The following is a 25,726-nucleotide window of genomic DNA, read 5'->3' on the forward strand; positions in this document are numbered from 1 at the left end:
TCTCTCTCTCTGTGTCAAATAAATAAATAAAATCTTTTAAAAAAATAATGTCATATTGATTACATATTGACACGACAATATTTTGGATATACCGGGTTAAGTGAAATAGAGTATTACAATTAATTTCACCCTTTGCTCTTACCTTTTATTTATTTATTTATTTGTTTATTTTATTTATTTATTTGACAGAGAGAGAGAGATCACAAGTAGGCAGAGAGGCCAGCAGAGAGAGAGGGGGAAGCAGGTCCCCTGCCGAGCAGAGAGCCCAATGCGGGGCTCGATCCCAGGACCCTGAGATCATGACCCGAGCCGAAGGCAGAGACCCAACCCACTGAGTCACCCAGGCGCCCCTCTTCTTACCTTTTAAATGTAACTACTAGAACATTTAAAATGACATATGCGGCTTGCACGATATTCCTTTTCTGATGGTTTTGGAAGTTTATACTCTATCAACTGTGGTGTGCTGGGTGGTCTGAATGGCAACCTAGATCATCAGTCATAGGTGCTTTGGAGAAAAGACTAGTATCACCCTTTGAGGAAAAGAATAGCATCGCTCTGTACCCGTCTGACTCATTACTCTCATCAGGAAAGACTTCCCCCAATTACCTCTGCTAACAGGGTTTAAGAGAGCCAGGGTACGTGAGGACCCCAGTGCTTCCCAGACCGGGATGGGCTGTAGGCACCATGGCTAACGCGGCGTGATTTACCCAGCAGCACTCCTCCCTCCATGTGGACCAGCCTGTGTCCACGCAGCCTGTGGGGTGCAGGTTCGAGCCAAGCCCCTTCAGAGGGTCTTGCCCGCCCCCCCCCCATTATGTCTGGCCGCCTTTAGCCTGGCCACAATTTTCTGGTTTATCCAGCTGGAGACAGGTAGTAGCGTCTATTTGGTTCTTGCCACGTGGATTGAACTGTAGGGTCTTGACACGGTCACGACTGGTAAGGCTTTCTTCCGAAGGAGCTTATGTCCACGGCAGGAGTTTTAAATTCGGGCCTTCTTTGCCATGTAGAATTCCACCTTCCTGTGCATCTGTAGGGAATAAATGTGCGATCAGGGAGGCTAAGTCCAGATATCCCCTGTCCTATGTGTCAGCTTCTGGTGATGAACCTGGTGGGATGGGGGGAGGGTCGCTTCCCCGGGCACAGTGTGGCGAATACCGTGGCGCGAACAGAAAGGCCCCCCAGGCCTGTTCACGGCCGGCGATTCACGGGCAGCGCCTGGAAGGACCCCCGCATCGGCCTGCAAGAGCTTCCGCAACAATCAGCTCCGAACGGATGGCCTGGGCAACAGAAGGTGATTTTCTCACAGTCCCGCAGCTAGAAGTCCAAGATCAAGACGTCAGCATGTTTGGTTTCCGCTGAGGTCTCCCTCTCTGGCTCGCAGGTGACTGTCTTCTCATTGTTTTCCTCACCGGGCCATCCCTCAGGCTGTGTTGTAATCTCTCTTTTTAGAATTGTTCTTTAAATCGAGACATAACTGACAGGCAATATTATAGTAGTTTCAGGTGTACAACAAAATGATTTGATATTTTATACATTGCAAAATAATCACCACGGTAAGTCTAGTTAACAACCGTCCCCCTACATAGTTACCAATACATTTTTTTCCTAATGATGAGCACTTTTAAGACCTATTTTCTTAGCACCTTTCAAATATGCAATACAGTATTTTAACTATACTCATTATGCTGTACATTGTATCTCCATCACTTAATTATTTTTTTTTAAAGATTTTATTTATTTACTTGACAGAGAGAGATCACAAGTAGGCAGAGAGGCAGGCAGAGAGAGTGAGAGAGAAGCAGTCTCCCTGCCGAGCAGAGAGCCCGATGCTGGACTCAATCCTAGGACCCTGAGATCATGACCCTAGCCGAAGGCAGCGGCTTAAACCACTGAGCCACCCAGGCGCCCCCATCACTTAATTATTTTATAAGTGGAACAATATGGTGATCTTTGACCCCCTTCATCCATTTCTTCCACCTCCGTCACCCCTCATCTCTGGAAACCGCCAATCTGTTGTTTATCTAGGAGCTTGGTTTTTTGTTTTATTTCACTTTTAACAAGGGTACTTGTTTGTCTTATTTCACTTTATTTCACTTATTTCACTTTGCATTTATTTCAACTTGAGGTCCATCTATATTGTTGCAAATGGTAAGATTTTATTCCTTTTTATGACCAAATAGTATTATGTTGTGGACGTATCACAATTTCTTTAACCATTCATCCACTGATGGACACTTAGGTTGTTTCCATATCTTGGCTACTGTAGATAATGCTGCAGTGAACATGGGAGTGAATATATCCTTCTGAGTTGATGTTTTTGTTTTCTTTGGGTAAATACTCAGAAGTGGAATTACTGGATCATATAGTAGGCGTATTTTAATTTTTTGAGGACCCCCCATATTTTCCATAGTGGCTGTACCAATTTACATAGTGCACACAGGTTCCCCTGTGCCCTACATCTTCGCCAAGACTCGCTCTTTTTTTGTCTTTTTGATAATCACCATTCTGATTGGCATGAGGTGACATTTCACTGTGGTTTTGATTTACATTTCCCCGATGATTAGTGATGTTGAGCATCTTTTCATTCACCTGTTAGCCACATGTATGACTTCTTTGGGAAAATATTCAGATCTCCTGCTCATATTAAAATCAGATTGTTTTTTGCTATGAGGTTGTGTGAGCTTTTTCCATATTTTGAATGTTAACACCTTGCCAGACACATGATTTGCAAATATTTCCTCCCATTTCAATAGGTTGCCTTTTCATTTTGTTGATGGTATAATCTCTTCATCCTGGATTACCTCTCACCTATATAATCTCATTTTACCTCAATTATCTCTTTAGAGGCCTGATCTCCAAATACAGTCACATTCTGAGGTATTGGGGGTTAGGACTTCAACATACGGGTTTGGGAGGTACAAAGCCCATAGCAACCGCCATCCTTGGTCAGTATGTGGCATCTGAGGATCAATTTAATGAACTGTGTGGTCAGACGCAATGCCCACAAAATGACCATTAGGTCACATGAAGATTTCCTACTCAAAGGAATGAGAACAAAACATGCATCTTTGATAAGGCCATGAATGACTTTGGGTAAATGCGAGTGGATGGAGGGACACAACTGACTCCTGAATTTTATTGTAAGTCCACACAGATGGCACAGTCTACTTCTCAACACCAGGAAGTCCCTGTTACTTGAACCACAGTGCCTGAGGCCAAGCAAGTGTAGTTGAATCTCCTTGGGATAATGTGCGAAGTCCTGGCTGGCAAATCTGACATTAGGCACAAGGGTTAAGAATCTATTTAGGGGCATAAAAGAAACATATGGAAAAAATACAGTGTGAGCCCTGTACTAAGCAATGTAAGGCAAAGAGGTGATCAGGCTGAGAGTGGAAAGGAGAAATCAGCAAAGATTTCTGATTTCTGGAGAGGGTAGCCTTCTTACAGTTGGAAATTGGTGAACAGGTGCTGATGAGGAGGGTGGTGCAAATCTGGAGGCAAGGCAGGGGCAGGAAATGCAAGACAGGAAAAGATCCTCTAGAAGCTGATGGTTAGAGCCCAGGGCTTGTGAGTAAGGAGGGTTGGTTTAAAGCAGTGATGAAGGAAGGTCCGCCTCTAGGTGTGAAGTGATATGGGACTGGGTTGGTGACAGAGGAGAAAGCAGGTTGAGTGTATAGAGATTAAGAGCTGGCAATTGATCAAATGTAATTGAGGAGTTCTAGCATTACACACACACACGCGCGCGCGCGCGCGTGAAATCTTTATGAAGATATTTGTGATTCCCAGAGATTACTGGTTCCAGTGCTGGTACTGAGACCTCTGGGATGCCACCCCAGTGTTCATAAAAGAAAAATGGGAAAAGTCTTACTGGTTTGTGAACGCTTAGATGATGATAGCGGAAAAGTCCATTTCAGCATGCGGTTTTTCGGTTGTTTGTTTCCATGCTAACCATAGACATCTCTAGTCAGTTCAGTTGTTTGCAGCAAGAAACTTGATAGATATAAGCAGTATTCTCCAAGTGACACATTAAATTGGGATGAATCAGTTAAGTAAAAACAAGCAGACTTCATTAAATGATTATAAGGCATTTTATGCATTTATCTTAGAAAAATACAGTATGGAAGAGTTAACAGATGGCTTCATGGGAATTTGCTTGGCTTACTGGGATAGAACGAGAAAACCTCCTCTTTAAATGTTGACTGGGGGCCCCTGGGCAGCTCAGCTGGTTAAGCAGCTGATCTTGATTCTGTCTCAGGTCATGATCTCAGGGTCCTTGGATGAGTCCCCTGTTGGGGGTCAGCCCTCCGCGGGGATCTGCTTGAGAATTCTCTTCCCGTCTCCTTCTGCCCCTTCTCACGCGCACACACTTTCTCTCTCTAGAAAAAAGAAATCTTAAATAAGTAAATCAATATTGCCCGAACGTTAGTCTTTTGAAAGAGAACTATTTCTCTCCCCATATATTTTCCTAGTCATCTTCTACAATTACTGTCAATATACTTTGCAACCAATCCTAGATTATACATATTTTTAAAAAATTCAACCGTGTCTTGCACAGAACTTGCAACCTTTTCATTCTCTTCAAGGGACGACGGCTCCTGAGCGGTTGCTGCGGGCTTTCATCTCTCGCTTTAGCGCCCTGCACGGAAAACCAGCCACTCGCCCTCTTCAGCCTCGCCTTACGCGGCCTTCAGCCCGGCCTCAGGACGCCCTCCGCCTCCTCGAGCGAACTGCAGTCGCGGGGCTCGGGCTCCATAACCCCCAAGGGGTGCTGATGTTGGCCAGGCTGAAGCGAACGGGGTCTCCGCTCTCGGGCTGGTGTCACGTCATAGGGCAGGTGACTGGGGAGGGTCAGAAAGCCCGTCTCTGCGGGGTCCAGAAGTCTGGGAAGGAGTGAGCCGCTGCGACTAACTCTAGTTCTTCCTCTTTCCAGCGCGCACATATTCACGCCTCGCGGGCTGACCGCCCTGAAGCAGGGCACGGCGCACCCCGTCGAAGTTACAGCCGGACGCTGCACCCCGGCGGCGAGCGCCCGTCTCACCCCTCCCTCGCCGCCGTTACCCCTGGGCCCCCCACCTGCTCCGCCGCGGCGCCCGGCCTCCGGCCGCACGGGCCACACCCTCTCACGGCTCTGGGCACCGCCCCCCCAGGCCCGCCCCTCAGCACGCGCCGCGGCCGGCGCCCCGCCCCGGCCGTCACGTGACAGCCCCGCCCTCTGCGCGCGCTCGGATTGGCTCTCCCGGCCTCGGGGGTGGGGTCTGGCTCACAGCACGGCCCCGCAACGCGGCTGCAGTTTTCAAACCTCAACTGTAAGTAAGCCCCGGTCGGCGTCTGCCCTGCGGTCGCCGGGAGCCACCTCACAGGGGAACAGGTCACGCTGTTGGCCGTTGTCCAGAAGAGTAAAAGTGGGTCCTGCCACGCTCGGAGCTACCTGGCGCCTCACTGGGCTAGAGCTGGAGAACGAGTCGTGTGGTGGCCACCGGCGCAGGGCGGGACGGGAGCCCCCTTGGAGGGGGCAGCCCCGAGAGGACCTGCTGCGGCCCGAGCGGTCAGTGTCTTTCGTTTCGCGCGACCGCGGTCCTGCCGCGGCTGGTGGGTGGGCTCGGGGCCGCGACTCTGAATCCCTGAGCCCGCCCCCTTTCTCTTGGGTCCGGAGACCCCCCACCCCCTAACGCGGGAGCGGTCCGGAGGAGGGATGCCGGCAGCGTGGGCGGATTCGGGGTGTCCTCAGAACCCCGATCCCCGGCCTGATGGAGTGGACTCGGGCTCCGCCGCCCGTCAGGTGGCCCGGCTGCCCCGGCTCCCCGCCGCTGCCCGGCTGCAGTGCTGCCTCGCTGCTTCCCTGGGGTTCGGCGCTGGGGCGTGTGGTGGTCCTCGCAGCTCCCCTCAGTGGGGCCGCGTGTCCGTGTGTGTGTGTGTGTGTGTGCGTGTGCCTGCGTGTGCGCCGTCGCCCCCGGCCCGGCCTCTCCCCGGTCGCGTCCCGCGGGGCTCCCGTCGCCCGTGGCTGGCCCGCGCCCCTTTCCACGTCGCGTCGGTGTGGTCCTTCCTGACCCTCCCTGTGCACAGCTGTGGTGCGGCCACGGGACGCGTTCCCGTCTGGACTGGTGGACGCGTCCCGCTCGCGGCTGCCTTCCGTCCCCACAAAGTTTGGGCTCGTCCTGTGGGGCATGTGCCGTCGCCGCTTGGGAACAGCGCCGTAAAGCCCCCGAAGAGAGAGGACGAATTTCAGTTCTTTCGGTAATTTTCAGCGATCCGGTGTTGTTTTGACGCCGCGTAAAGCCCCTCCGTGCGCACGAGCCACCCTGAAACGACACGGCTCCGTGGTGACTGTGAGCAAGTTCGCGCGGCTCTTTGTCGTCCTGCGGGGAAGGCGCTCCGGGTGGGTTCCCCGAGAGGGATAAGTGGAGGCGAGGCCGGCGGGGACTGCGTGCCGGCGGCCGCGGGCGGCTGCTCTCCCCGGTCGGTGATGGGCCGGGAGACGCTCAGACCCAGACTTGCAAATTAAAATTAAGAAGGAAAAATACACTTAAAAAATACAGCCCCATGCTGGCCCAAGTTCCTGATTATTAGGTGTGTGTATCGCAGTCACGGCTTGGCCGGCGTCGTGTTCACCCCCGGGACCCGTGCGGCGCGGAGCCCCCGTGACGTTCGCTGGCGCGGCCCCTTTAAGCGTCGTCTCAGAGACGCGGGCGCGCAGCGCGGGGTGGGCCGCGGGCACGGGGCGAGCGGGGCCGGCGTCCGCGACCGCGCGGGAGCAGCCCACCGGCGCGGGCTTATTAAAGGACAAGATAGTACACCTTTTTTTTCTCATTAATATACTGTTTTATGGGTGTACAGGGAACTGTCCAGAAGTAGTTTTCAACTACCTCTACTGTTTTTATTAAATAACATCACCGTAGAACTTTTTATTTTTGAAAAAGTTGGTCCATAGCAACAGTGCCCTCATTTGAGACCTCTCTTCCCCATCCATCCTTCTGTGAGATGTTTCATTTTTAAAAAATTTTCTGACGCTCTAGTAAGTGGAGTTATTAAAAGTTTTATTTTTGAGATACGTAGTATGCATTTTAGATCATTTACTAAATTATGGGTCTAAAATTGAAGGGAAATATATTTACATGGCAATATATTTAAGTGTTAAAAGTAAAACTTGTGTAATAATTTTAAAGTGTTTCTTTTGTGTGTGTGGACAGAGTGGCTGTAGTTGCTCTTGTACTCTGAGCAGTGAATTCCAATTTGGTTAAGACAGAATCAGTTTCTAGGAAAGTCAGACCTTGACTAATGGATCACCGTGGCAGCACATTAATAACAAATCTGAAGAAGACACAAGCATTTTTTTTTAAAGATTTTATTTATCCATTTGACACAGAACGAGATCACAAGTAGGCAGAGCTGCAGGCAGGGGCGGGGTGGGGTGGGGGGGGGAGGGCAGGCGCCCCGCTGAGCAGAGAGCCTGAAGTGGGGCTCGATCCCACGACCCTGACACCGTGACCCAAGCCGAAGGCAGCGGCCCAACCCACTGAGCCACCCAAGCACCCCAAGACACAAGCATTTTATGGCATGTTTCTAATCAAACAATTTTATTTTTAAGCTTGCGTTGGCAGTGCTTTACTGGTGTTAAGTAAACACTTGTACATATTTTAAAAACTTTGTTTTGACTCTGTTTGATTATTATGAGAGACCATCCTTATCAAAAATTTGTTGTACTCAAGAGACCTAATTTAAAATCCAAGAATCAAGGAAATCAATTCCTAACACTTTCACTAAATCCTAAAATTGTCTCAAAATTGCATGTGTAATATATTGTAGTGCATATTTCCTGTATACAAAATTTGCAGCTAAGAACAGTGCTCTTAGATTTACTGCTTTTAAAGAATTTTGATCCTTTTTTTTTTTTTTTTAAGAATTCTTTTGCGTTCTGTGGGAAACATTAACAGTCATTTATGTACTTCCTTTCCCCTTGGGAAAACTTTAAGTATTTCAGTTGCTTTAGTTTGCCACCATATTGATGACAAAATTCTATGATTTTATTTTTAAGTAGTTTATATTCTATGATAGATTATTTTCAAAGGAGATTTCTTTGACTTTCAATTAACAAATTTGCTTATAAATTAAGTTACAGATTTTTTAATGTATGTGGTGATGCTGCAGTTTTCAAGACCTAGTTAGTTAGTATATGTGTTGCCGAAGCGAGCACAAGACCTATTTAGTTAAATTTTAAAAAAATTTTGATTTATCATTTTTTCCAATAACATTTAACCTTGAACTTCAATGCCACTTTAAACATCTAAATTAATCAGTTTCTTCTAATATTTATATGTGTATTTTGGTGCATCCCTGACCCTTTGCAACTTCTTCACCCAAAGAAGGCATAGTCATACTTAAAGCATTTAAAAATTTTGATATTATCAGTGAGATGGTAATTTCATCTTTAAATCCTTAAAAGATCATATCCCATTTTACATTGTAATGGCTACTGAACAAACAGTACTTCAGCAGTGCAGTCAGTAAACAGTACTTTATTTTACAATAGAAACTTAATTTTCCATCTGATGAATGACGAGCACTGTGTGTTTGTTGGTCCACTATATTTCTGTTTTTCAACATCTTCCTATCCTGGTTCACAACTACAGGGTTTAATTTTCCTTCTGAAGGAAGACATAGAATCAGGCCTGGGGTTGTTACCTGGAGCTTCAGCCCTTGGGTTGTATATACGGACTGGTTGGGCTAGAGTTAATTAGCAGGCTTCCTTTTGTGATTTTCAAATAATTAAATTCTTGACTTCCTATTCAATCTTTAGAAGCAAATAAACAGACAAAACCTGTTTTAGAATACAGTTAGTAGAAGGAATATACTCTCTTCCTGGAAATTGAAAATCATCTTCATCCTTATCTCTGCACTAATACTTTTATTTCTGTTCAATGACTAAAAATGGATTCTTCTGCCACACTAGCAGAAAGTTCGTTCCTTATGTTGAGGGATGCCAGATAAATCTCCAGTTCCTCTGTTTCCTAGGGAAAACTTGGTAGCTATAAAATGCTGACATACAAAGGAGTTGCTTCCCTATAATCTTGTGCCTTTCTTTTTTTTTTTTTTTAAGACTTTATTAATTCATTTGAGAGAGAGCATGAGCAGGGGAGAGAGGCAGAGGGAGAAGCAGGCCGACTCCCCACTGAGCTGGGAACTGGACCCCAGGACCCTGGGATCATGACCTGAGATGAAGGCAGATGCTTAACCATCTGAGCCACCCAGGTTCCCCAGTCTTGTGCCTTTCTTCATTTGCTATTGCTTTTTGAATTTACTTCATGATCATGTAGATTTGTTAGTCCTTAGCAGGACAAATATCTGAATTTCTTGAATGAGATAGCTTTTAAAATACTGATATTTTTAGCTGAAGTTGTTATTCACATATGAGAACTGGTGGTCACGTAGTCTGGAAAGACAGGTAAATGCAAAACAAATGGTCTGTTGGTATTACGTTATAATATATGATAAAATATTGTTATCCATATGTCTAGCCTTTATGGCTATCCCATTTAGAACTGAAATTCTCTAATAGCAATTGAGAACATTTCTTATTTTATTTAGCCAAATATTAAGCAGAGACTAAGGCGCTTGAAGCTCCAATACTGTAATTTCAAGATGAACCTCAAGTTTTGCTGAACCCTTGGAAGATACGAGATTCACCTAAAAACTCTTGTTGCTGTATTTCATAATTCTTATAACTCAGTTCATGAAACATTAAAAAAAATTCCTACCGGGTACCAGATACCCTGTTAGGAATTTAGACACAAAAGCAAATGTTGTTGCCCTTTAGACACTAAAGAGAATTGTAGTCTAACATGTTACATGTTGAAGTAAAGAAGTATGTTGAGGGTTGTCCTGTTCCTCCCATTTGAAAGGTAAAGGAGAGGCATTTAAACCAACCTGTGGGTTTTAGGCAAAGCTTCCTGGGTGAGGTGACCTTCTATGCTGACATATGAAGGGTGTATGAGAAGACTTAGCCATTTAAGGAAAAGTAGAAAGAACATTTCAGGCAGAAAAGTAGAACAGAGATGTAGAGGGGGAAAAAAAAAAAAAAGAATGTGGCAGGAAATGAAACTGGTATGTACCTGGCCTCAAAACCTTTTGTATGTCATGCAGTAAGGGCTTTAGTTTATAGATACTAGGTAGCTAATGAAGCGATCAAAGCAGACAATTTAATTCTCTAGATGTTTTCATATATTGTATATGCTATATCCTATTTCTGTAAAACATTTTTATGATAACTTCAAAATGAATATTGTGATGAATATTTTTTAAATAGAGCTATTTAAAGGTTTTACAGGGACTGTTGTGTCTTACAAATCACATCACAGTGCTGTCTCCCTTCAAGTAAATTAAGGTCCACATCAAGCCTAACATTTCCTCTGTTACTTCCTTCACTGATCCATATCTGAATTCTTATTGTAATTATTGTGATGGGAATTAACAAAAGAAAAATATTTGAGAATAAGTTTGAGGTACTGTATACTTAGAAGCTTAATTTTATCTTGCCTTCTAGTACCCTCTTACTGTTTCTAGTGCCTGATTGTGTCTATAATTATGTACCTCTATACATACACACAAACACATTTACCTACTAAGTCCCTTAAGATTTTATTAGTATAGCCTAATAAAGTGTTATGAAATGAATTTCAAATAGATTGAGACATATTGGTAATTTAGAATCAGTTATGTGAATTGTAGTAGAAAACAAAAGGTCTGGAATTGTTGGAGTTAAAGAGAAATTGTTTGGAAATTCAGGAAGATACACAGAGGAGAGAGTTGACTGATAACCTTCATGTACCCAAGGGTTAAACCTTATGGGACAGGCAGCCAGATGTTTGTGGAGGGTTTGGACAAAGTGTAACATTCATGCTCCATTATAAGTAAAATTGGCCAAAGGAGAAGAAATGGAAAAATATCTACGCTGTGGCAACTTGTTTGGGTTCAGTAAATAGAAGGAAAATAAACTTACAGGATGCTATAGGCATGCCTTAAGCAGTCTGTAATACCGTTATTTTAACAGTAAGTAGGTAAGTGTAATGTTCTGTTTTCAGAAATTTGCTCGCTCTTTATTCTGAGATGTAGCTGGTATTTCACCATATTCCCAGCTAGAGTAAAATGTATGACAATTCAAAAAATGATTTTTGTATTAACATGTATTTAAAAGAACTGCTGATTGCCCACTGCTGTTTTCAGCTACATTTAGAGTCATAAAAATGCCTCTGGGTATATTCAGCATTATGATGACCAACAGTACATGTGAGGGGAAGAAAATTTGTTAGGGTAAAAAATTAAACACAAGACAATGTCCAGTGTTAGGAAATACTCTCAAGTAGCTTGATTTAACAAGGCCCTATTTGTTTTACTATTATCTTATCAATACTTTAAAGGCCAGCTCTTTTTAATTCTAACATAACCGGATAATAGGTATTACAAAACAATATTTATAAGTATATTTGGATATCACATTTTAGATTTTGGGAGGGAAGGGGGTCCCAGGATAAGTCTAGATTCTCACAAGCGATACTCATAATAAAGGTGTATATTTTAAAGTTACAAATTGTTATTCATTATATAGAATTGTAACTATAACATTAATTCAGAATTTGTTAAATTGTCTTTTCTATCCAGTATTAAATTCTTGTTTGGTGTTTACCCTGAATGCTTATATGGTCTCTGCATTAGAACTGACATATTACTTGGATAGTGAATGCCATCTGCTCTATATAAATGCAGAGAAAACTCTGAGGCCTTAAAAAAAATTGAGCAATAATGGCTCTTGAACCTATAGCCAAGTAAAGCCTTAATGTGTAAAGAGATGTATTTTCCTGTTGCAACTGGGTAAGTTTCTGCGTATAGCCATATATATTCACAGCCATCTTTTTTATCCAAGGGTATTTGCTAATTATTTGCCTATTAGTAAAGTAGTACCTACTTAGTGTAGATACTTTAAATACCAGGAAAGTATAAGTATTGCCATAATCCCCCAGTCAAAGATAACTACTGTTAACATTTTGTCCTAGTTTTACAGTCTTTTCTTCTATTTGTTTTTATATTTTTGTCACAAAATTATCATAGTGTATATACTTTTTCTGTCTTCCTTTTTTCACTTAATAATATAGGAGTTAAAAACAGTCTTTGAAAGCATGTTTTCTGAGTATATAGTATCCTATTATTTAGGTATATTTAAACACTTTTTGGACTTTGGGGTTCATTTATTGAACAAGTTTGTTTTTTTCATTATTATAAAACCTATTTCACTGAGCATAAATCTTTCACTACATCTGAGATCCATATTGACTCTTTGGGAACTTGAGAGCAGAAAATACTCAAAAAATTAGTTCTGTTAGAGTTCTTATGAATAGATCACTTTGTAGCTGATATTTTACAGCACGAGATAAAGATCTTAGATTCTAGAATCTAGATGAAGTGAACATCTCAGAATCAAGAGCTTGTACTCTGTCGCTATGATTGAACTTGACATGTATTTCTTTTATTTCCCAAGGCCTGATTGATGGACAGTGTTGGGAATGTAGACCAATTTGTATCCATGATATAGGTACATCCCTTGTTTCTGTATATATGTATGTATAATACAAATGCAATCATAAGCAGGCATGGAAAAAAATTGTCAAAACCCAAAGATGACCTGGAAAAAAGTAGATTGAACATAGAAATTGGTAATTATTTTGATTTTTCTGAGGAATATATGACCATTGTAATTGCATGCCATCAGATCTAAGAAAGTACACAAATAGTTTATCAAAACACAACAAAAAAGGGCAGAATTTTAAGAGTTGAGTTTAAGCTAACCTGTGGTGAGAGTTTTGTATATGGAAACAGTACAACTTCTTACCAACAGTCAGGACGGTGTAGAGAGTATCTTTGGGTAGAATATTAACAATATTCACTTACTGAGAAGTCATGATGTGCTCTCATGATTAGCACTGTACCAGTGTCATTCTGCATGAGTACATCGTGTTTTAATCTTAATCCGTAGAGCTGTGTGAGATAGATTCTATTATAATCCATACTTTAGAGGAAGCAGAATTGAAGCTTTCTTCAGTAGTAATTAGAGAAATGCAAAGTAAATCACAAAGTTTCATTTCCCTTCATCACAGTAGAATAGCCAAAGTTAAAAGCCTGCATGGGACAAATGTTGGCAAAGAAATGATAAGCTCTCCCTCCTAGTGCTAGTGGGAATATAAACAGTGTGGAAAAAAGGGACCAACTTAGCTGTGTCTGTGTTGTTTTATTTATTTTTAATTTAAATGAAATATGACAAAGCAATAAGATTGAAAAAGCAAGTGTTTATTAGGATATTTGTATCCTTTCATGTACATCTGAAATATTTCTTTCCTTTCTTTTTTTTTTAAAGTAACTGTATTTGTTTCCTACACAGCCATGACAAAGTACTGCAGATCAGGTGACTTAAACAACAGAAATTCATTTTTCCATAATTCTGGAGAGTAGCAATTTGAGATCATGCTGTTGGCGGGAGTGGTTTCTTCTAAGGCCTTTCTCTATGGCTTGCAGATGTCCTTCTCCTCCCTGTGTCTTCACCTGGTTTTCCTTCTGTATGTTTCTGTGGCCTAATGACTTTTTGTAAGGACACCAGTCCTGTTGGATTTGGGCCCACCCTAATGACCTCATTTTTAACTTAATCACTGCTTTGAAGGCCCTAACTCCAAATACAGATACATTTTGAGGTATTGGGGTCTAGAACTTCAACATGTGAATTTTGAGAGGAGGGACACAATTGGTCCATAACAGTAGTGAAGTTAAATAATTTAGTTAAGATCTCATAGCTGGTGTGATGGATAAATGGGATTCAGACCCAGCTGTGATTCCGTCCAAATGTCATTTTTCAGAACGCTACACTGCAACCCTTAGACCGCTAGAAATGTACACCAAAACTAGTTAGGTCTTCGTTTCTCCAAAGATCAGCAAATTTAGGGGAAAAAAATTGTCGACTTAAGAATAAAACCAAGAAGATATAGAAACTGAAAACAGTAAATTGTTATCACATTGCTTATTAAATTGAATATAGTTGTCATTTGAATTTAGGAAGATAAAGAACAGTACATGTCAAGGAAATAAGTCGAGGAAAAATGTGGCAGAGAAAGAACAAAAGCCCTAGGGGGTTATTGAAAGAGGGTGCTAGAAGACTAATACTGGGTCTTTTGTTAGATACCCATAGCAGGAAGTCCTAACTATTACAAAATACATAGTCTACAATTATATGAATTCAATTTAAATGAAATGGTAGTTTTGCTGTTAAAACTGAATACATGTAAATATCACATTGCAGGTAAATATGAGTTCAAGATATAGAATTGTAGAATAAGGCTTTGTATATGGTCATTAGCTTATCCAACAAAGTTATAGAGCTTGGTTCTATTGAAAGAAAAAAAACCTCTAAGACTTATGAAAGCTTGAGTTTAATATTGAAATGTAGGTAGTCTGTTAAATAAGTTCTATTTCTTGTAGTCTTTCAGAAGTCAGTAACATAACTCACAAAATGTGAACTCATTACCAAATTTGGCTATGTAAAATTAAATTTAAAATGAATAATCATTACCTTGCTATGTTAAAATCTTATGTGAAGATATAACTTTAAAGAACAAGAGTTTAAAAATGAAATTGAATGATTCCTTGTATTAAAATTATAACTATTTTTTAAGAATTTGGGAGGGCTTAAAGATTTTTATAGTAGTTTTATTCTTAAATAAAATCAGTAAGTTTGTTCAAGTACCATAGAGGTAATAGAATTTATGCGTGTGCTTCCTTCTGGGTAGAATGTGCTATTTAAATTTTTTTTCTTTTTTAATTTATTTGACAGAGAGAGATCACAAATAGGCAGAGAAGCAGGCAGAGAGATGGGGAATCAGGCTCCCTGCTGAGCAGAGACCCCCCCCAGTGTGGGACTCCATCCCAGGACCCTGAGATCACTACCTGAGCAGAAGACAGAGGCTTAACCCACTGAGCCACCCAGACACCCCCTTTGTTTTTTTAAAAGATTTTTAAAAAATTTATTTGACAGAGAGATCACAAGTAGATAGAGAAGCAGGCAGAGAGAGAATGTGCTATTTAAATCAATCTATCTATTTTTCTTTCTTTCTTTTTTTGGTTGTACCTTATAGCTATATTTGGAGCTGTAAAATATAATGTACATCCTGTGTGCCTGAGATAACATCTTTTTTTTTTCTTAATTGCATTTAAGTTATATCCTGTGTCTTCTCTTTTCTCAAATAGGTAAAAATAAGTGACTAAAGAAGCATATCTGGGAGTCATCAAACATGTCGCGGAGAAGGTTTGATTGCCGAAGTATTTCAGGCTTGCTAACTACAACTCCTCAAACTCCAATGAAAATGGAAAACTTTAATAATTTTTATACACTTACATCTAAAGAGCTGGGACGGTAAGGAAATTTTATAATGTGTTTTCTGTTTAAATTAAATTTTGGATTTCTCGGTCTATAGTTCTATAAAATTCACTTGTTTTAAAAAATGATTAAAAAGAAAATCATCATCTCTGCTGTTATTATAAAGGTCTAGTCTTAACTGATTTGGAAATCAAATCTATAGAGAGTTAGTGAGCTTATATGATATATCCCACCAGATTCAGAGCCCTGAGAGGAGGTTGGGGTTCTCACTGAAGGCTGTGCATGGAAACGGAGAGCTTAGAATAGTAGACTGCCAAGTCCAAATTGGGGCGCTGCCATTTCCAAACTTTGTGACTTCAATTTCATTTCTGTACTTCTTAGTACTATAATTTCCTCATCTGAGAAGTGGGAATGAAGATAATTTTATCACCTTCCATGGTTGTTATGAGGATTAAATTAGTTAATCTAATTGTGAAGTATTTAGTAGAATGCTATCAATTTTTGTTAAAAATTTTTTAAAAATTACTAGGATATAAATGAGAGTGTCCTCCTCTTTTTTCCTAAATTAAACAAAAAGAATTAACTCATATTTGATAATATAATTCTGTATGATGAAGAATGCATGTTCTGTAGGTAAAACACTGTACTTAACACTAATACTGATCTGTTTTGGCCTAACTAGAGTGTTAAGGCCAAGGGGTGACCTGAGATTATGAGACCATTGCCATTTAAATATATACACACGTTGTAAAAATATACTAAGTTATTTGTTAAATGTTTAGCATCTTTGAACTTTAAAGACATTTAACAAAGAGTTGAAAGATGGTGATCTGTTTCAATCTTCAGTTTGATTTTAGTTCTGGAGACAGATGTTTGCTTATCTTAAATTAATATGGTTTACTATGTCCATGTTTGTATTGATAGATGTATAGGAAGATAGTATGATTGATTTTTATATTTGAAAGTCTCAGTGTGGAAATAAAAGCTGACTGAACCATGAAAAGTAATTCTGTTCTTGGTGATCTTTCACGGGACCAGTAACAAGTCCTAGACTTGTCAGATGTTGGGTGCAGTCTTTTGTTTGCAAATAAGGTTGATAATATGTACTTCATTAAACTAAGAACTAAATGTGAAAGCATTTTTCATAATTCCTAGCATATTTATTTAATGAATTTTATGTGCAAAATATTTGGTGCTTTAATGGTATATTGAAAGATACAGTTTCTAAGAAATTATTTAATTCTAAATGTGTAATTATTTCTCTGCATTTTATTTTATTTTATTTATTTTTTAAAGATTTTATTTATTTATTTGACAGAAATCCCAAGCAGGCAGAGAGGCAGGCAGAGAGAGGGGGGGGGGGGAAGCAGGGTCCCTGCTGAGCAGAGAGCCCGATGTGGGCTCGATCACAGGACCCTGAGATCATGACCTGAGCTGAAGGCAGAGGCTTAACCCAGTGAGCCACCCAGGCGCCCCTATTTCTCTGCATTTTAACAGGAGGAATTAGTTTCTTTTAGTTGCTTATGTCTTACATGGAATAGTTATAGAATCTTTGCATTGGAAGGATTTGGGTGGTCAGTGGTCTTCTACTATAATTCTTTGTGCAGCAGTCTTTCCAGCGATTTTCCTGACAAGCTGTTTATCCAGCTTCAATTTGAATGCTGCAGTGATGGGGAACTCATTACCTTATAATGTGTCTGTTCCATTTTGTGGGTACCTCGGAGGCACAGAAGGTTCTGTTTTCTGCTCTGCTAACATCTACCCAATAGATGTAGTTCTTCTTTTGTAGCTGCATGTAATGTCCATGTGAAAATCCTTCAGAGATTTGAATATGGTTAAACACTGCCAGTTTCCTTAAAAGTTCATCTTATTACCTAATTTCCAGACAGCCATCTTTGATCTAGTTACCTTCCTCTGGACCACTTTGTATTTTTCATTGTCTGTCTTAAGAAGGCCTAGAGTGGGGGGGGGGTGGAAAGAAGGCCTAGAGTGGACACTATTGTCAATATTTTAACATCTAGATTACTGTAAAGCTTTACTGAGGTAGCTTAAGATTCTCTTAGGAGTTTTCTTTCCTTTTTTAAAAACGGGTATGTGAAATATATACCATATATATTATATTAATAAAAAACAGATTAAACTGGAAGTCAGTTGACCTGTCTTTACTCTGGATCTAAAGTTGTTTGATATACTTAGTTGTGTGATTTCCTTTTCATTAAGAGGAGAGGGTAGACTAGATGTTTCCAAGTTTCCTTCTATTGCAAAAATATTGGGAAATTGCTTTGAACAGGTAACTGACTATGAAAGCTTTGAACAGTACACACATTAAAGGGTATTCTTTTTTATATTTCTAAATTACTATTTTGATGGGTATACGTACATACATTTATTAAACTAACTTTGCAAAATAGGGATATCGTGTGGCTAGAAAGTCTACAAAATATGTTTTTTACTTTGGGAGTTTTGGAGAACTTAAACTTTGAGGAGGACAGTGTTAATAATTCTAAATGATTTTATAAATGAGGTACTATCATAAATAACAAGCATCAACTTGAATCAGGTATATTTTTTAACATTTTAAGGCAAAAACTCATGATAGAATCTTATTAAAACAAATTCAGTTTGCTAATATTCAGTTTGCTAATATCTTTAGGAAAGAGACCTAACATTATTCTTTAAATTGGTATGGGCTAATGTGTCATGTGGTAAATACAAATATTTCTAATTAGTAAAACTTAATCAATTGGAAATCATGATCTTTCATGACCAATAACTTCCTTTAAGTTCTTCTAATATTGTTACCAATCTTAATATATAATACTAATGTAAAATGAAAATTAGGATTATAATATTGTTTTTCCTGAGGCTTTACATTTTAAAGTATGTAAACATAATTCAAGCATGTAGTGAACTACAAAGTTCTTCATAAATCAAGTTGATCTTTCTAAATCACCTGTTTTTTTAATTAATTTCAAGATAGTTTATAAGAATTGATTTTCCTTTAGCAAACTAAAAGAAAATATGTAAAAGTTTACAGTTTATTTTAGACTGTTCTCAAAAAACTTAACATTGTTCCTGTTTTTTAACATGTTGGGCAAGTTTTTTTCCACCCGTCCCCCAACCAAGGCAAGGTTCTTTAAGACTTCTTGTGGTTAGAAGGGTGAGGCAGATGCAGAAATAGACGTCAGCTTCCTTTTTGGTTTACCCTGCCCTCCTCCTTTCACATTTTATTGTCTATTCTAGAATGCAGAAGGGTAACTACTAGACTTTTTCACTGCTGGGAAATCTAGTCAGCTTTGCCTTTTTAGGGTATGAATTAAGTATTATTGTCAAGAGTTTTTAATTTTCTTAAATATTTCTGTTAAATTTGATATAGGAACATAATGTATGTAAAAGATTGTTTTTATACTTCTAAACCACAATTAACATTTTATAATGGGAAACAAATACTTTTTTCTTCCTAAGTCATCTGATAATTATGACAATTAACTGTTTTAATGAATATATATGTGAAATGTTATTGGAATCTTTAAAAAGCTTTAAAAAATATAAATGCTTTAAGCACAGGACACAAAATAGCATGATATATGGTCTTGTAGTAGGTGCATCATAACTGCATTCATTCAACAGGTGTTTCAGTTCCTGTTATGTGTTAGCAAAGTGTAGATTTTATAATAAATGTAGTAATTGGGACAGAGAGAATCTCTACCCTCATGGGGCTTTTACTTAGTCATAAATACTGACAGGTAAATAATTACCAATATCATTTGGTCACCTTTGTACTGGATTAATGAGTTGTGTACCTGTTTAAGAAAGCCTCATAAGAATACATGAAAGAATTTAGATAAACAGTGTTACTAGTTAATTTTGCTTATTGTTCTTGAGAAAATTCTGGCTTGCAAATATAATTGTAAAATCACAGCAGAGTTTAATTGTCACAGTTGGTAGTATAAACTGGTTGTTGTTTTTTTTTCTTCCAGAGGGACAGTTTTCTTGGCTAACTAGTTTCTGTTTACTAAGTTTTACAAGGTGAATTTCTTCATAAAACCCAAAATTTCCTTTCTGTTTTAGACACGTTTTCACTTCTAAATCTAAGTGAGAATTGGCAGAAGTGAGATGTACTTCTTAAAAAAAACTATCTTAAAGGGAGGAATTGTTTTGCTGTGGTTAGAAGAGAAAGCTAGGAATTCACATTCCATAGTTTAATTCTTGGCACTCCAATTCCATATATGACCTTTCAGGAGCCATTTAATCTTAGTCTGATTCAATTTATCCAGTATAAAGTCTATAAATATGGGTGGTTTGAATACAAAGTAGAGACTGATGATCTTTTTGTGCACTCATTGAAGTACACTGATCTGCATTGCTTTTGCCATACAGTGAAACAATACCTTATGGTTTAAATTAGACATTCCAAATTTTAAAGGAAAGTTCTTTCTAAGAATCAGGTTTGTGCATGCAAATTTATTGAGCTGATATAGTTTTGGTCAATGTAGAAGAGTCAAATTATAACTTGGTTACTTTTTTTTTTTTTTTTTTTTTTGGGTGTTAGTCGCTATACTTTTTCAGCTTGGTTTCCAGTGCTTTTCACTGGCACCAATATAGAAGAAATTTGGAAAATAAAGAGTAGGTATCTTTGTCATCCTGACCCTTGAGACTAGCAAGTAAAATGCAATCAAGCAATTTATTTTGTCCCCCAGCCCCACCCCAAACACCAAGTTTTCCTTGTCAGGCACCTGATATGCTGTGTTAGAAGTAGAACTGGGAAAGAAGGGTTGTGGAACAAAAGTTCCTCTCTGAAGACCCTTTATTTATACCTCATTGTTAGTATCTACAAAGCAATTTGAGCCTTAGGATACAGGTTCTTAATTTTGGATCCCTTGGACTCAGGTTTTGAAGATTTGTAGATGGTCTTTGACATCTAAAAACCCTCTGGAATTGTATGTAAATTTTCTGTTTAAGGGCATGTGTACATTTGTTTGAGTTGGCGGTCAGTAGGCTTTATTAGTTTCTTCAAATAGTCTTACTCAAAATAGCTTAAGGTCTTTGGGGAAACTAGGTTTTGGGGATATATAGGCTTAGAATACACATTTGCCACTATCTTTTTAAATTCTTGCTGAGATGCTAAACACTTCTTTTGGAAAGAGCTAAACACATACTTATTCTTAAAGTGATAAACATGACTTTAATGGGTAGCTATTGATAACTATTAAATTTTCTTAGTTGATCGTGAAGTATTTCTGGATACATAAACCTTTGATATCTGTTACAGGCTTCATAGACCACTGGGCAATATTAAGATATTTACTGGTTAAAAACAACTGCTAAATTAATGATAGAAAACTTCAAAGATTGTTAAAAGTGGTATTGAAAGGCAAAGTGATTACGCTAAGAAAATTAAATGGCAAATACTCATTTTAATTTTTGGTTCTTGAAGGAAGCTATTTTGATTTGAGAGTGTGGTACTCTATTAAGGGTACAGTTTTTGGAAGTAGACGAAGATACATATACTCTCTGGGGTCTGTAAAATGGAATATCACTTACTATATAGGATTGTTATGATATTTAAACACAAAAATTTATATCAAGAATATGGCATGGTGTTGGTATGCAGAGAAGATCTCCCCCTACAATGATAATGTATTGAATTAATAGTGATGAACAAATATAATTCTGTCTTATCCTGTTATTAAATTTGCCATTTTCATTTTTATGTGATAGTACTATAAATTTTATAAAAGTACGTGTAGTATTTGGTTCGGTTAAGAGAAAATAGTTTAATTTCTAATGGCATAGTTGTTTGAAAGGATTAACTCAAGTTGAAGTTTTAACTGTGTCTATATTATACTAATATTGTTCTTTATGCAAACATTAAAATCTATTATCTCCATTTTCCCCAGAGGAAAATTTGCTGTGGTTAGACAGTGTATATCAAAATCTACTGGCCAAGAATATGCTGCAAAATTTCTAAAAAAGAGAAGAAGAGGTCAGGATTGTCGAGCAGAGATTCTACATGAAATTGCCATACTTGAATTGGCAAAGTCTTGTCCTCATGTAATTAATCTTCATGAAGTCTATGAAAATGCCAGTGAAATTATTTTGGTACTGGAATAGTAAGTATACACTTTAATAAATTTAAATAAATTTATTGTACTTATTTTAAATGGTGGATAAGATGACTTGAAATGTCAAGAACAGGAGTGATAAAAGTGTGACAAGAACTTGTAAAGATCTCTGTTGATAAAATATTAGAAGGACATACTGTGTATTCGAATATTCTCACACATACACAAAAACTAAACAGCAGACACACATGGGGCGCCTGGGTGGCTCAGTTGGTTAAGTGTCTGCCTTCAGCTCAGGTCATGATCCCAGGGTCTTGGGATCAAGCCCTGCATCAGGCTCCCTGCTCAGCAGGGGAGTCTGCTTCTCCCTCTTCCTCTGCCCTGCTTGTGCTCTGTCTCTCTCACAAATAAATAAATAAAATCTTTAAAAAAACAAGCAAACAAAAAACAGCTCACACACAAAAACACTGAATGACAACAACATTTGGGGGATGTTATACGATAAGTAAATTTTCATTGCTTTATAGCATAGAAAGTTGATGAGTTTTTGTGTGAAACTATCTGATGGGTAAATAGAATTGAAATCATTACATATTTTGTCTATCTACTTGAAAAACACATCCAAGGTGGCTTGTTTTAACAAAGCAGCTGCTTGTCTACTACTCACTGCTTCTAGTTTCTGCTAACTTCTGCAGTTTGCTTCTTGTGTTATCTGTTCTTTCCCTCCTCTTAATTCCTCCTGATTTTCCATTTTTCCATAACTCTACCTACATCCCTCTTTTATGGGAAAAATGGCAATCCTACAAAAGACATTGGTGAGCTTGCCAAACTGAAAAAGAAGAAACAGTCTGGTTGGCTGGCAATCATAATATTTGTTTGATTTTTTTTATTTAAACAAACAACCCTTAGGATACTTTTACTGGTTATAGAAGTAAAATCTATGTATTGTGTTAAATTTAAAGGATATAGAAGATGGAAATCATATGTAAATTGCGGTTACTCTTATGGCATATTCCTGTAGTTTAAAATTATTCTCATTTTTTAAAATAAAATTGTGAGTTTAGGAGTACTCTATTGTAACTCTTTTTTTTTCACTTAAGAATATATTATGTGCATTTTTATAGGTATGAGATAAATGTTTCTAAAAATGAATTTTAATTTAGGAAGGACTTTTTAAATTGCCTTTAAAAATCTGGGTAAGAAGTCCCAGATTCAGAAAGGCTAGATGTTCGCTAGGCTTGGAATTAAAATTTGTTGACTCATTATAATAATAATTAATATTTACTGAGTATTTACCATGTGTCAGACACTGTGATAAATATTTCTATATCTGCTTTGATCTCTAAAGCATCTATTGTGTCCAATAATTTATATGGCTTATCTCATTTAATTCTTATAGCAATCCAGTGAAGCAGAAGCTATCACTATTCACCCTGTATCATTGTATTACAGTAAAGGGAACAGGGACAACATTTTGTCCTAATTTATGCAGCTAGTTAGCAGCAGAGCCAGAGTGGAATCCAGGCATTCTTGAATTTCAGTAGGTACCCCTGTAAGCAGCCTGCTGTCTTACCTCATATATCCCAGGCACCAGAGAGAGCTTTACATTCTTTTTCTTAGTTTTTCTTATATTTTTTTGAATTTTTGAATTAGTGGAGAGTTCTGGCTAGTTGAATTAAATTTAGTGAATGTGTGCTACATGGACTGAATTTTGTATTGGCAGAAAGGAGAAGACCGCATGTATGAGCAGCTCAAATCAGTCACTGGGTTCTTGAAAACCATCATTCTTCCATGTTCTAATCCTTCAGTCATTCTACTCCATCTCACTTTTATACCCTGGATTTTCATATCTTAATAGGGGATATAAATCCATATTTTGTACAGTTTTCTTATATTTCAAATTATTTGACCTGTTTCTTATCAAATAATTCTTGTTGAGCAAAGAACTCATTCTAAGAACCTAAGCATCATCCCTTCATTTTATTTGCTTATGGTTACATTAGTAATATTATCTGAAGTGTCTTTGCAGGAATATTTAGACCACTTTCTGTTTTAAGAGGGTTTGTTTCATTCACACTAAATAGTGTAACCAGAAAGGGAGGGAGTAAGGGTGTCACTGGCAGCCTGGCCTGGGAAGTCCCTCTCCCCTCAGGAGACTCTGAGCAGGGCTGTGACAAGTAAACATCTGACCTGCAGACCACCAAGGTGATCTGTATATAACTATTTATAAAGATTAATTTATTTTTTTGTAGGTGAACATGAATTTCTAATATTGTCTTCCTATATGTTATTTTCAAGTTTAGTTCTATAACTATAAATTTTTTTTCAAAGATTTTATTTATTTATTTGACAGACAGAAATCACAAGTAGGCAGAGAGGCAGGCAGAGAGAGGAGGAAGCAGGCTCCCCGCTGAGCAGAGAGCCCGATGCGGGGCTCGATCCCAGGACCCTGAGATCAAGACCTGAGGCGAAGGCAGAGGCTTAACCCACTGAGCCACCCAGGCGCCCCCTATAACTATAAATTTTATACCAAACTAACCTTTTAATACTGAAATTGTCTTTACTGTGATATCTTGAGACAGGTACTAGTTTTTTATGAATTTTCTTAGAGTTTCAGGAGTTAGGGGAATTTGAAGTGTAAGTCTAATTGGAGTTTTCACAAGTATCCCTTACCAGCTGTGCCACACAGTCTTCTCTGGAATATAGTAAAGTGCAAGGCAGCAAATCTCTGCAGCCTCTCACTGGCACAGACTGGTGGAGACGGGTCAGTTACCAGTTCCATCTACGATGTGAGGGGCCAGTGCAGTAACTTTCAGTGTAGGACTCAAACTGACAGCCATTACTATTTCTTCTTATACCTCCTAATACACATGACATGCTTCTCCTCTTGACAGTCAGTGAGACTTCTGAGTTTCAGTTTCAGCCGCTCTGAAGAATGACTGTCTATTCCATCATTCATTCATTCATTCATTCATTCATTCAACAGACTTTTACTGAACACCTTCTACACGCCAGACACTCTCCTGTTTTACCACATAGAACATGCTTTACTTGAGACATTCTTAAACATACCTTATAAATTTATTGAGTGACCTCCTAGATTTTTTTGCATTTTTTAGATTTCATCCTCAGGAAAAAAAAAAATCTGTTGAATTCAGTGATTTTGATTCAGTTTTATAGATGGGAAAAGCCAAGTAAGTGACTGATCCTAAGTTTTATTGCTGGTAAATAGCAGATTTGGGATTTATATTTATATTATTTGATTCCAAACCTAGAAACTTTTTTCTATGCCTTTGTCAACATTCTTTAGGTTTTCAATTCTTTTAAAAAAATAATAAAAGATTTGTGAAGCTGCAATACAGGGTATTGGTTAAGACTGCAGATTTTCTTTTTTTCTTTTTTATTTTTTTCAGTGTTCCAAAATTTATTGTTTATGCACCACACCCAGTGCTCCATGCAATTTGTGTCCTCCATAATACCCACCACCAGGCTCACCTACCCCCCACCCTCCTCCCCTCCAAAACCCTCAGTTTGTTTCTCAGAGTCCACAGCTCTCATGGTTTGTCTCCCAAGAATGCAGATTTTCACCCATATCACACAGCTTCAGATTCTAGTTGCCCATTTACCATGTGACCTTGTACAACTAGCTTAACTTCTTTGTACTTGTTTCTTCATCAGTAAAATGGGAATAATAACTATCTACCCCACATGGTTGTCATGAGAATCAAGAGATGATATTTATCTCTCTATATAAACAAATAAAATGAAGAGCCCGAGCTGAGCTCCGAGTGTTAGCTATTATTTTTATTGCATCATTAAAGCAGACCATAATATTATTGAATTATAAAGCAATTCAATTTTATTATTTATACAACTATTGGTACTCAAAATTTGAAATATTCTTGTCATTTACTTTCTTTCTTAAAGATCTCTCCCACCCTCCTTTCCCCCAATTTCTTAAGTGTGTGTATCTATACAGAGAGACTAAAGTTTAGATACCTTTGTCTTTTACATTACAGTTATACAGTATTTAAAAGTCATTTTTAGGTCAATGATTTTTCAAATTTCTATTATTTGAATTTTATTTCAGTGCCGCAGGTGGAGAGATCTTCAACTTGTGTTTACCTGAGCTGGCTGAAATGGTTTCTGAGAATGACATTATCAGACTCATTAAACAAATACTTGAAGGAGTTTGTTATCTACATCAGAATAACATTGTACACCTTGACTTAAAGGTAATGTAACATATGATTCT

General features: G+C 38.7%; 1 protein-coding gene across 1 annotated transcript in view; it reads left to right on the top strand.

Moving 5' to 3' along the window:
• The first annotated feature begins 5,293 nt into the window (after positions 1-5,293).
• The window catches only part of STK17B (serine/threonine kinase 17b), a 30,706-nt gene continuing 10,273 nt past the window's right edge, over positions 5,294-25,726 (top strand). The window contains exons 1-4 of the mRNA XM_080798734.1: positions 5,294-5,545; positions 15,277-15,442; positions 21,307-21,519; positions 25,562-25,706. Coding sequence (XP_080654860.1) covers positions 15,321-15,442; positions 21,307-21,519; positions 25,562-25,706 — 480 coding nt within the window. The 5' untranslated portion in view covers positions 5,294-5,545; positions 15,277-15,320. The remainder of the gene's footprint in view (positions 5,546-15,276; positions 15,443-21,306; positions 21,520-25,561; positions 25,707-25,726) is intronic.

This window comes from Martes martes (genome assembly GCF_963455335.1).
Source record: "Martes martes genome assembly, chromosome: 3".
NCBI classification, from domain to species: domain Eukaryota; kingdom Metazoa; phylum Chordata; class Mammalia; order Carnivora; family Mustelidae; genus Martes; species Martes martes.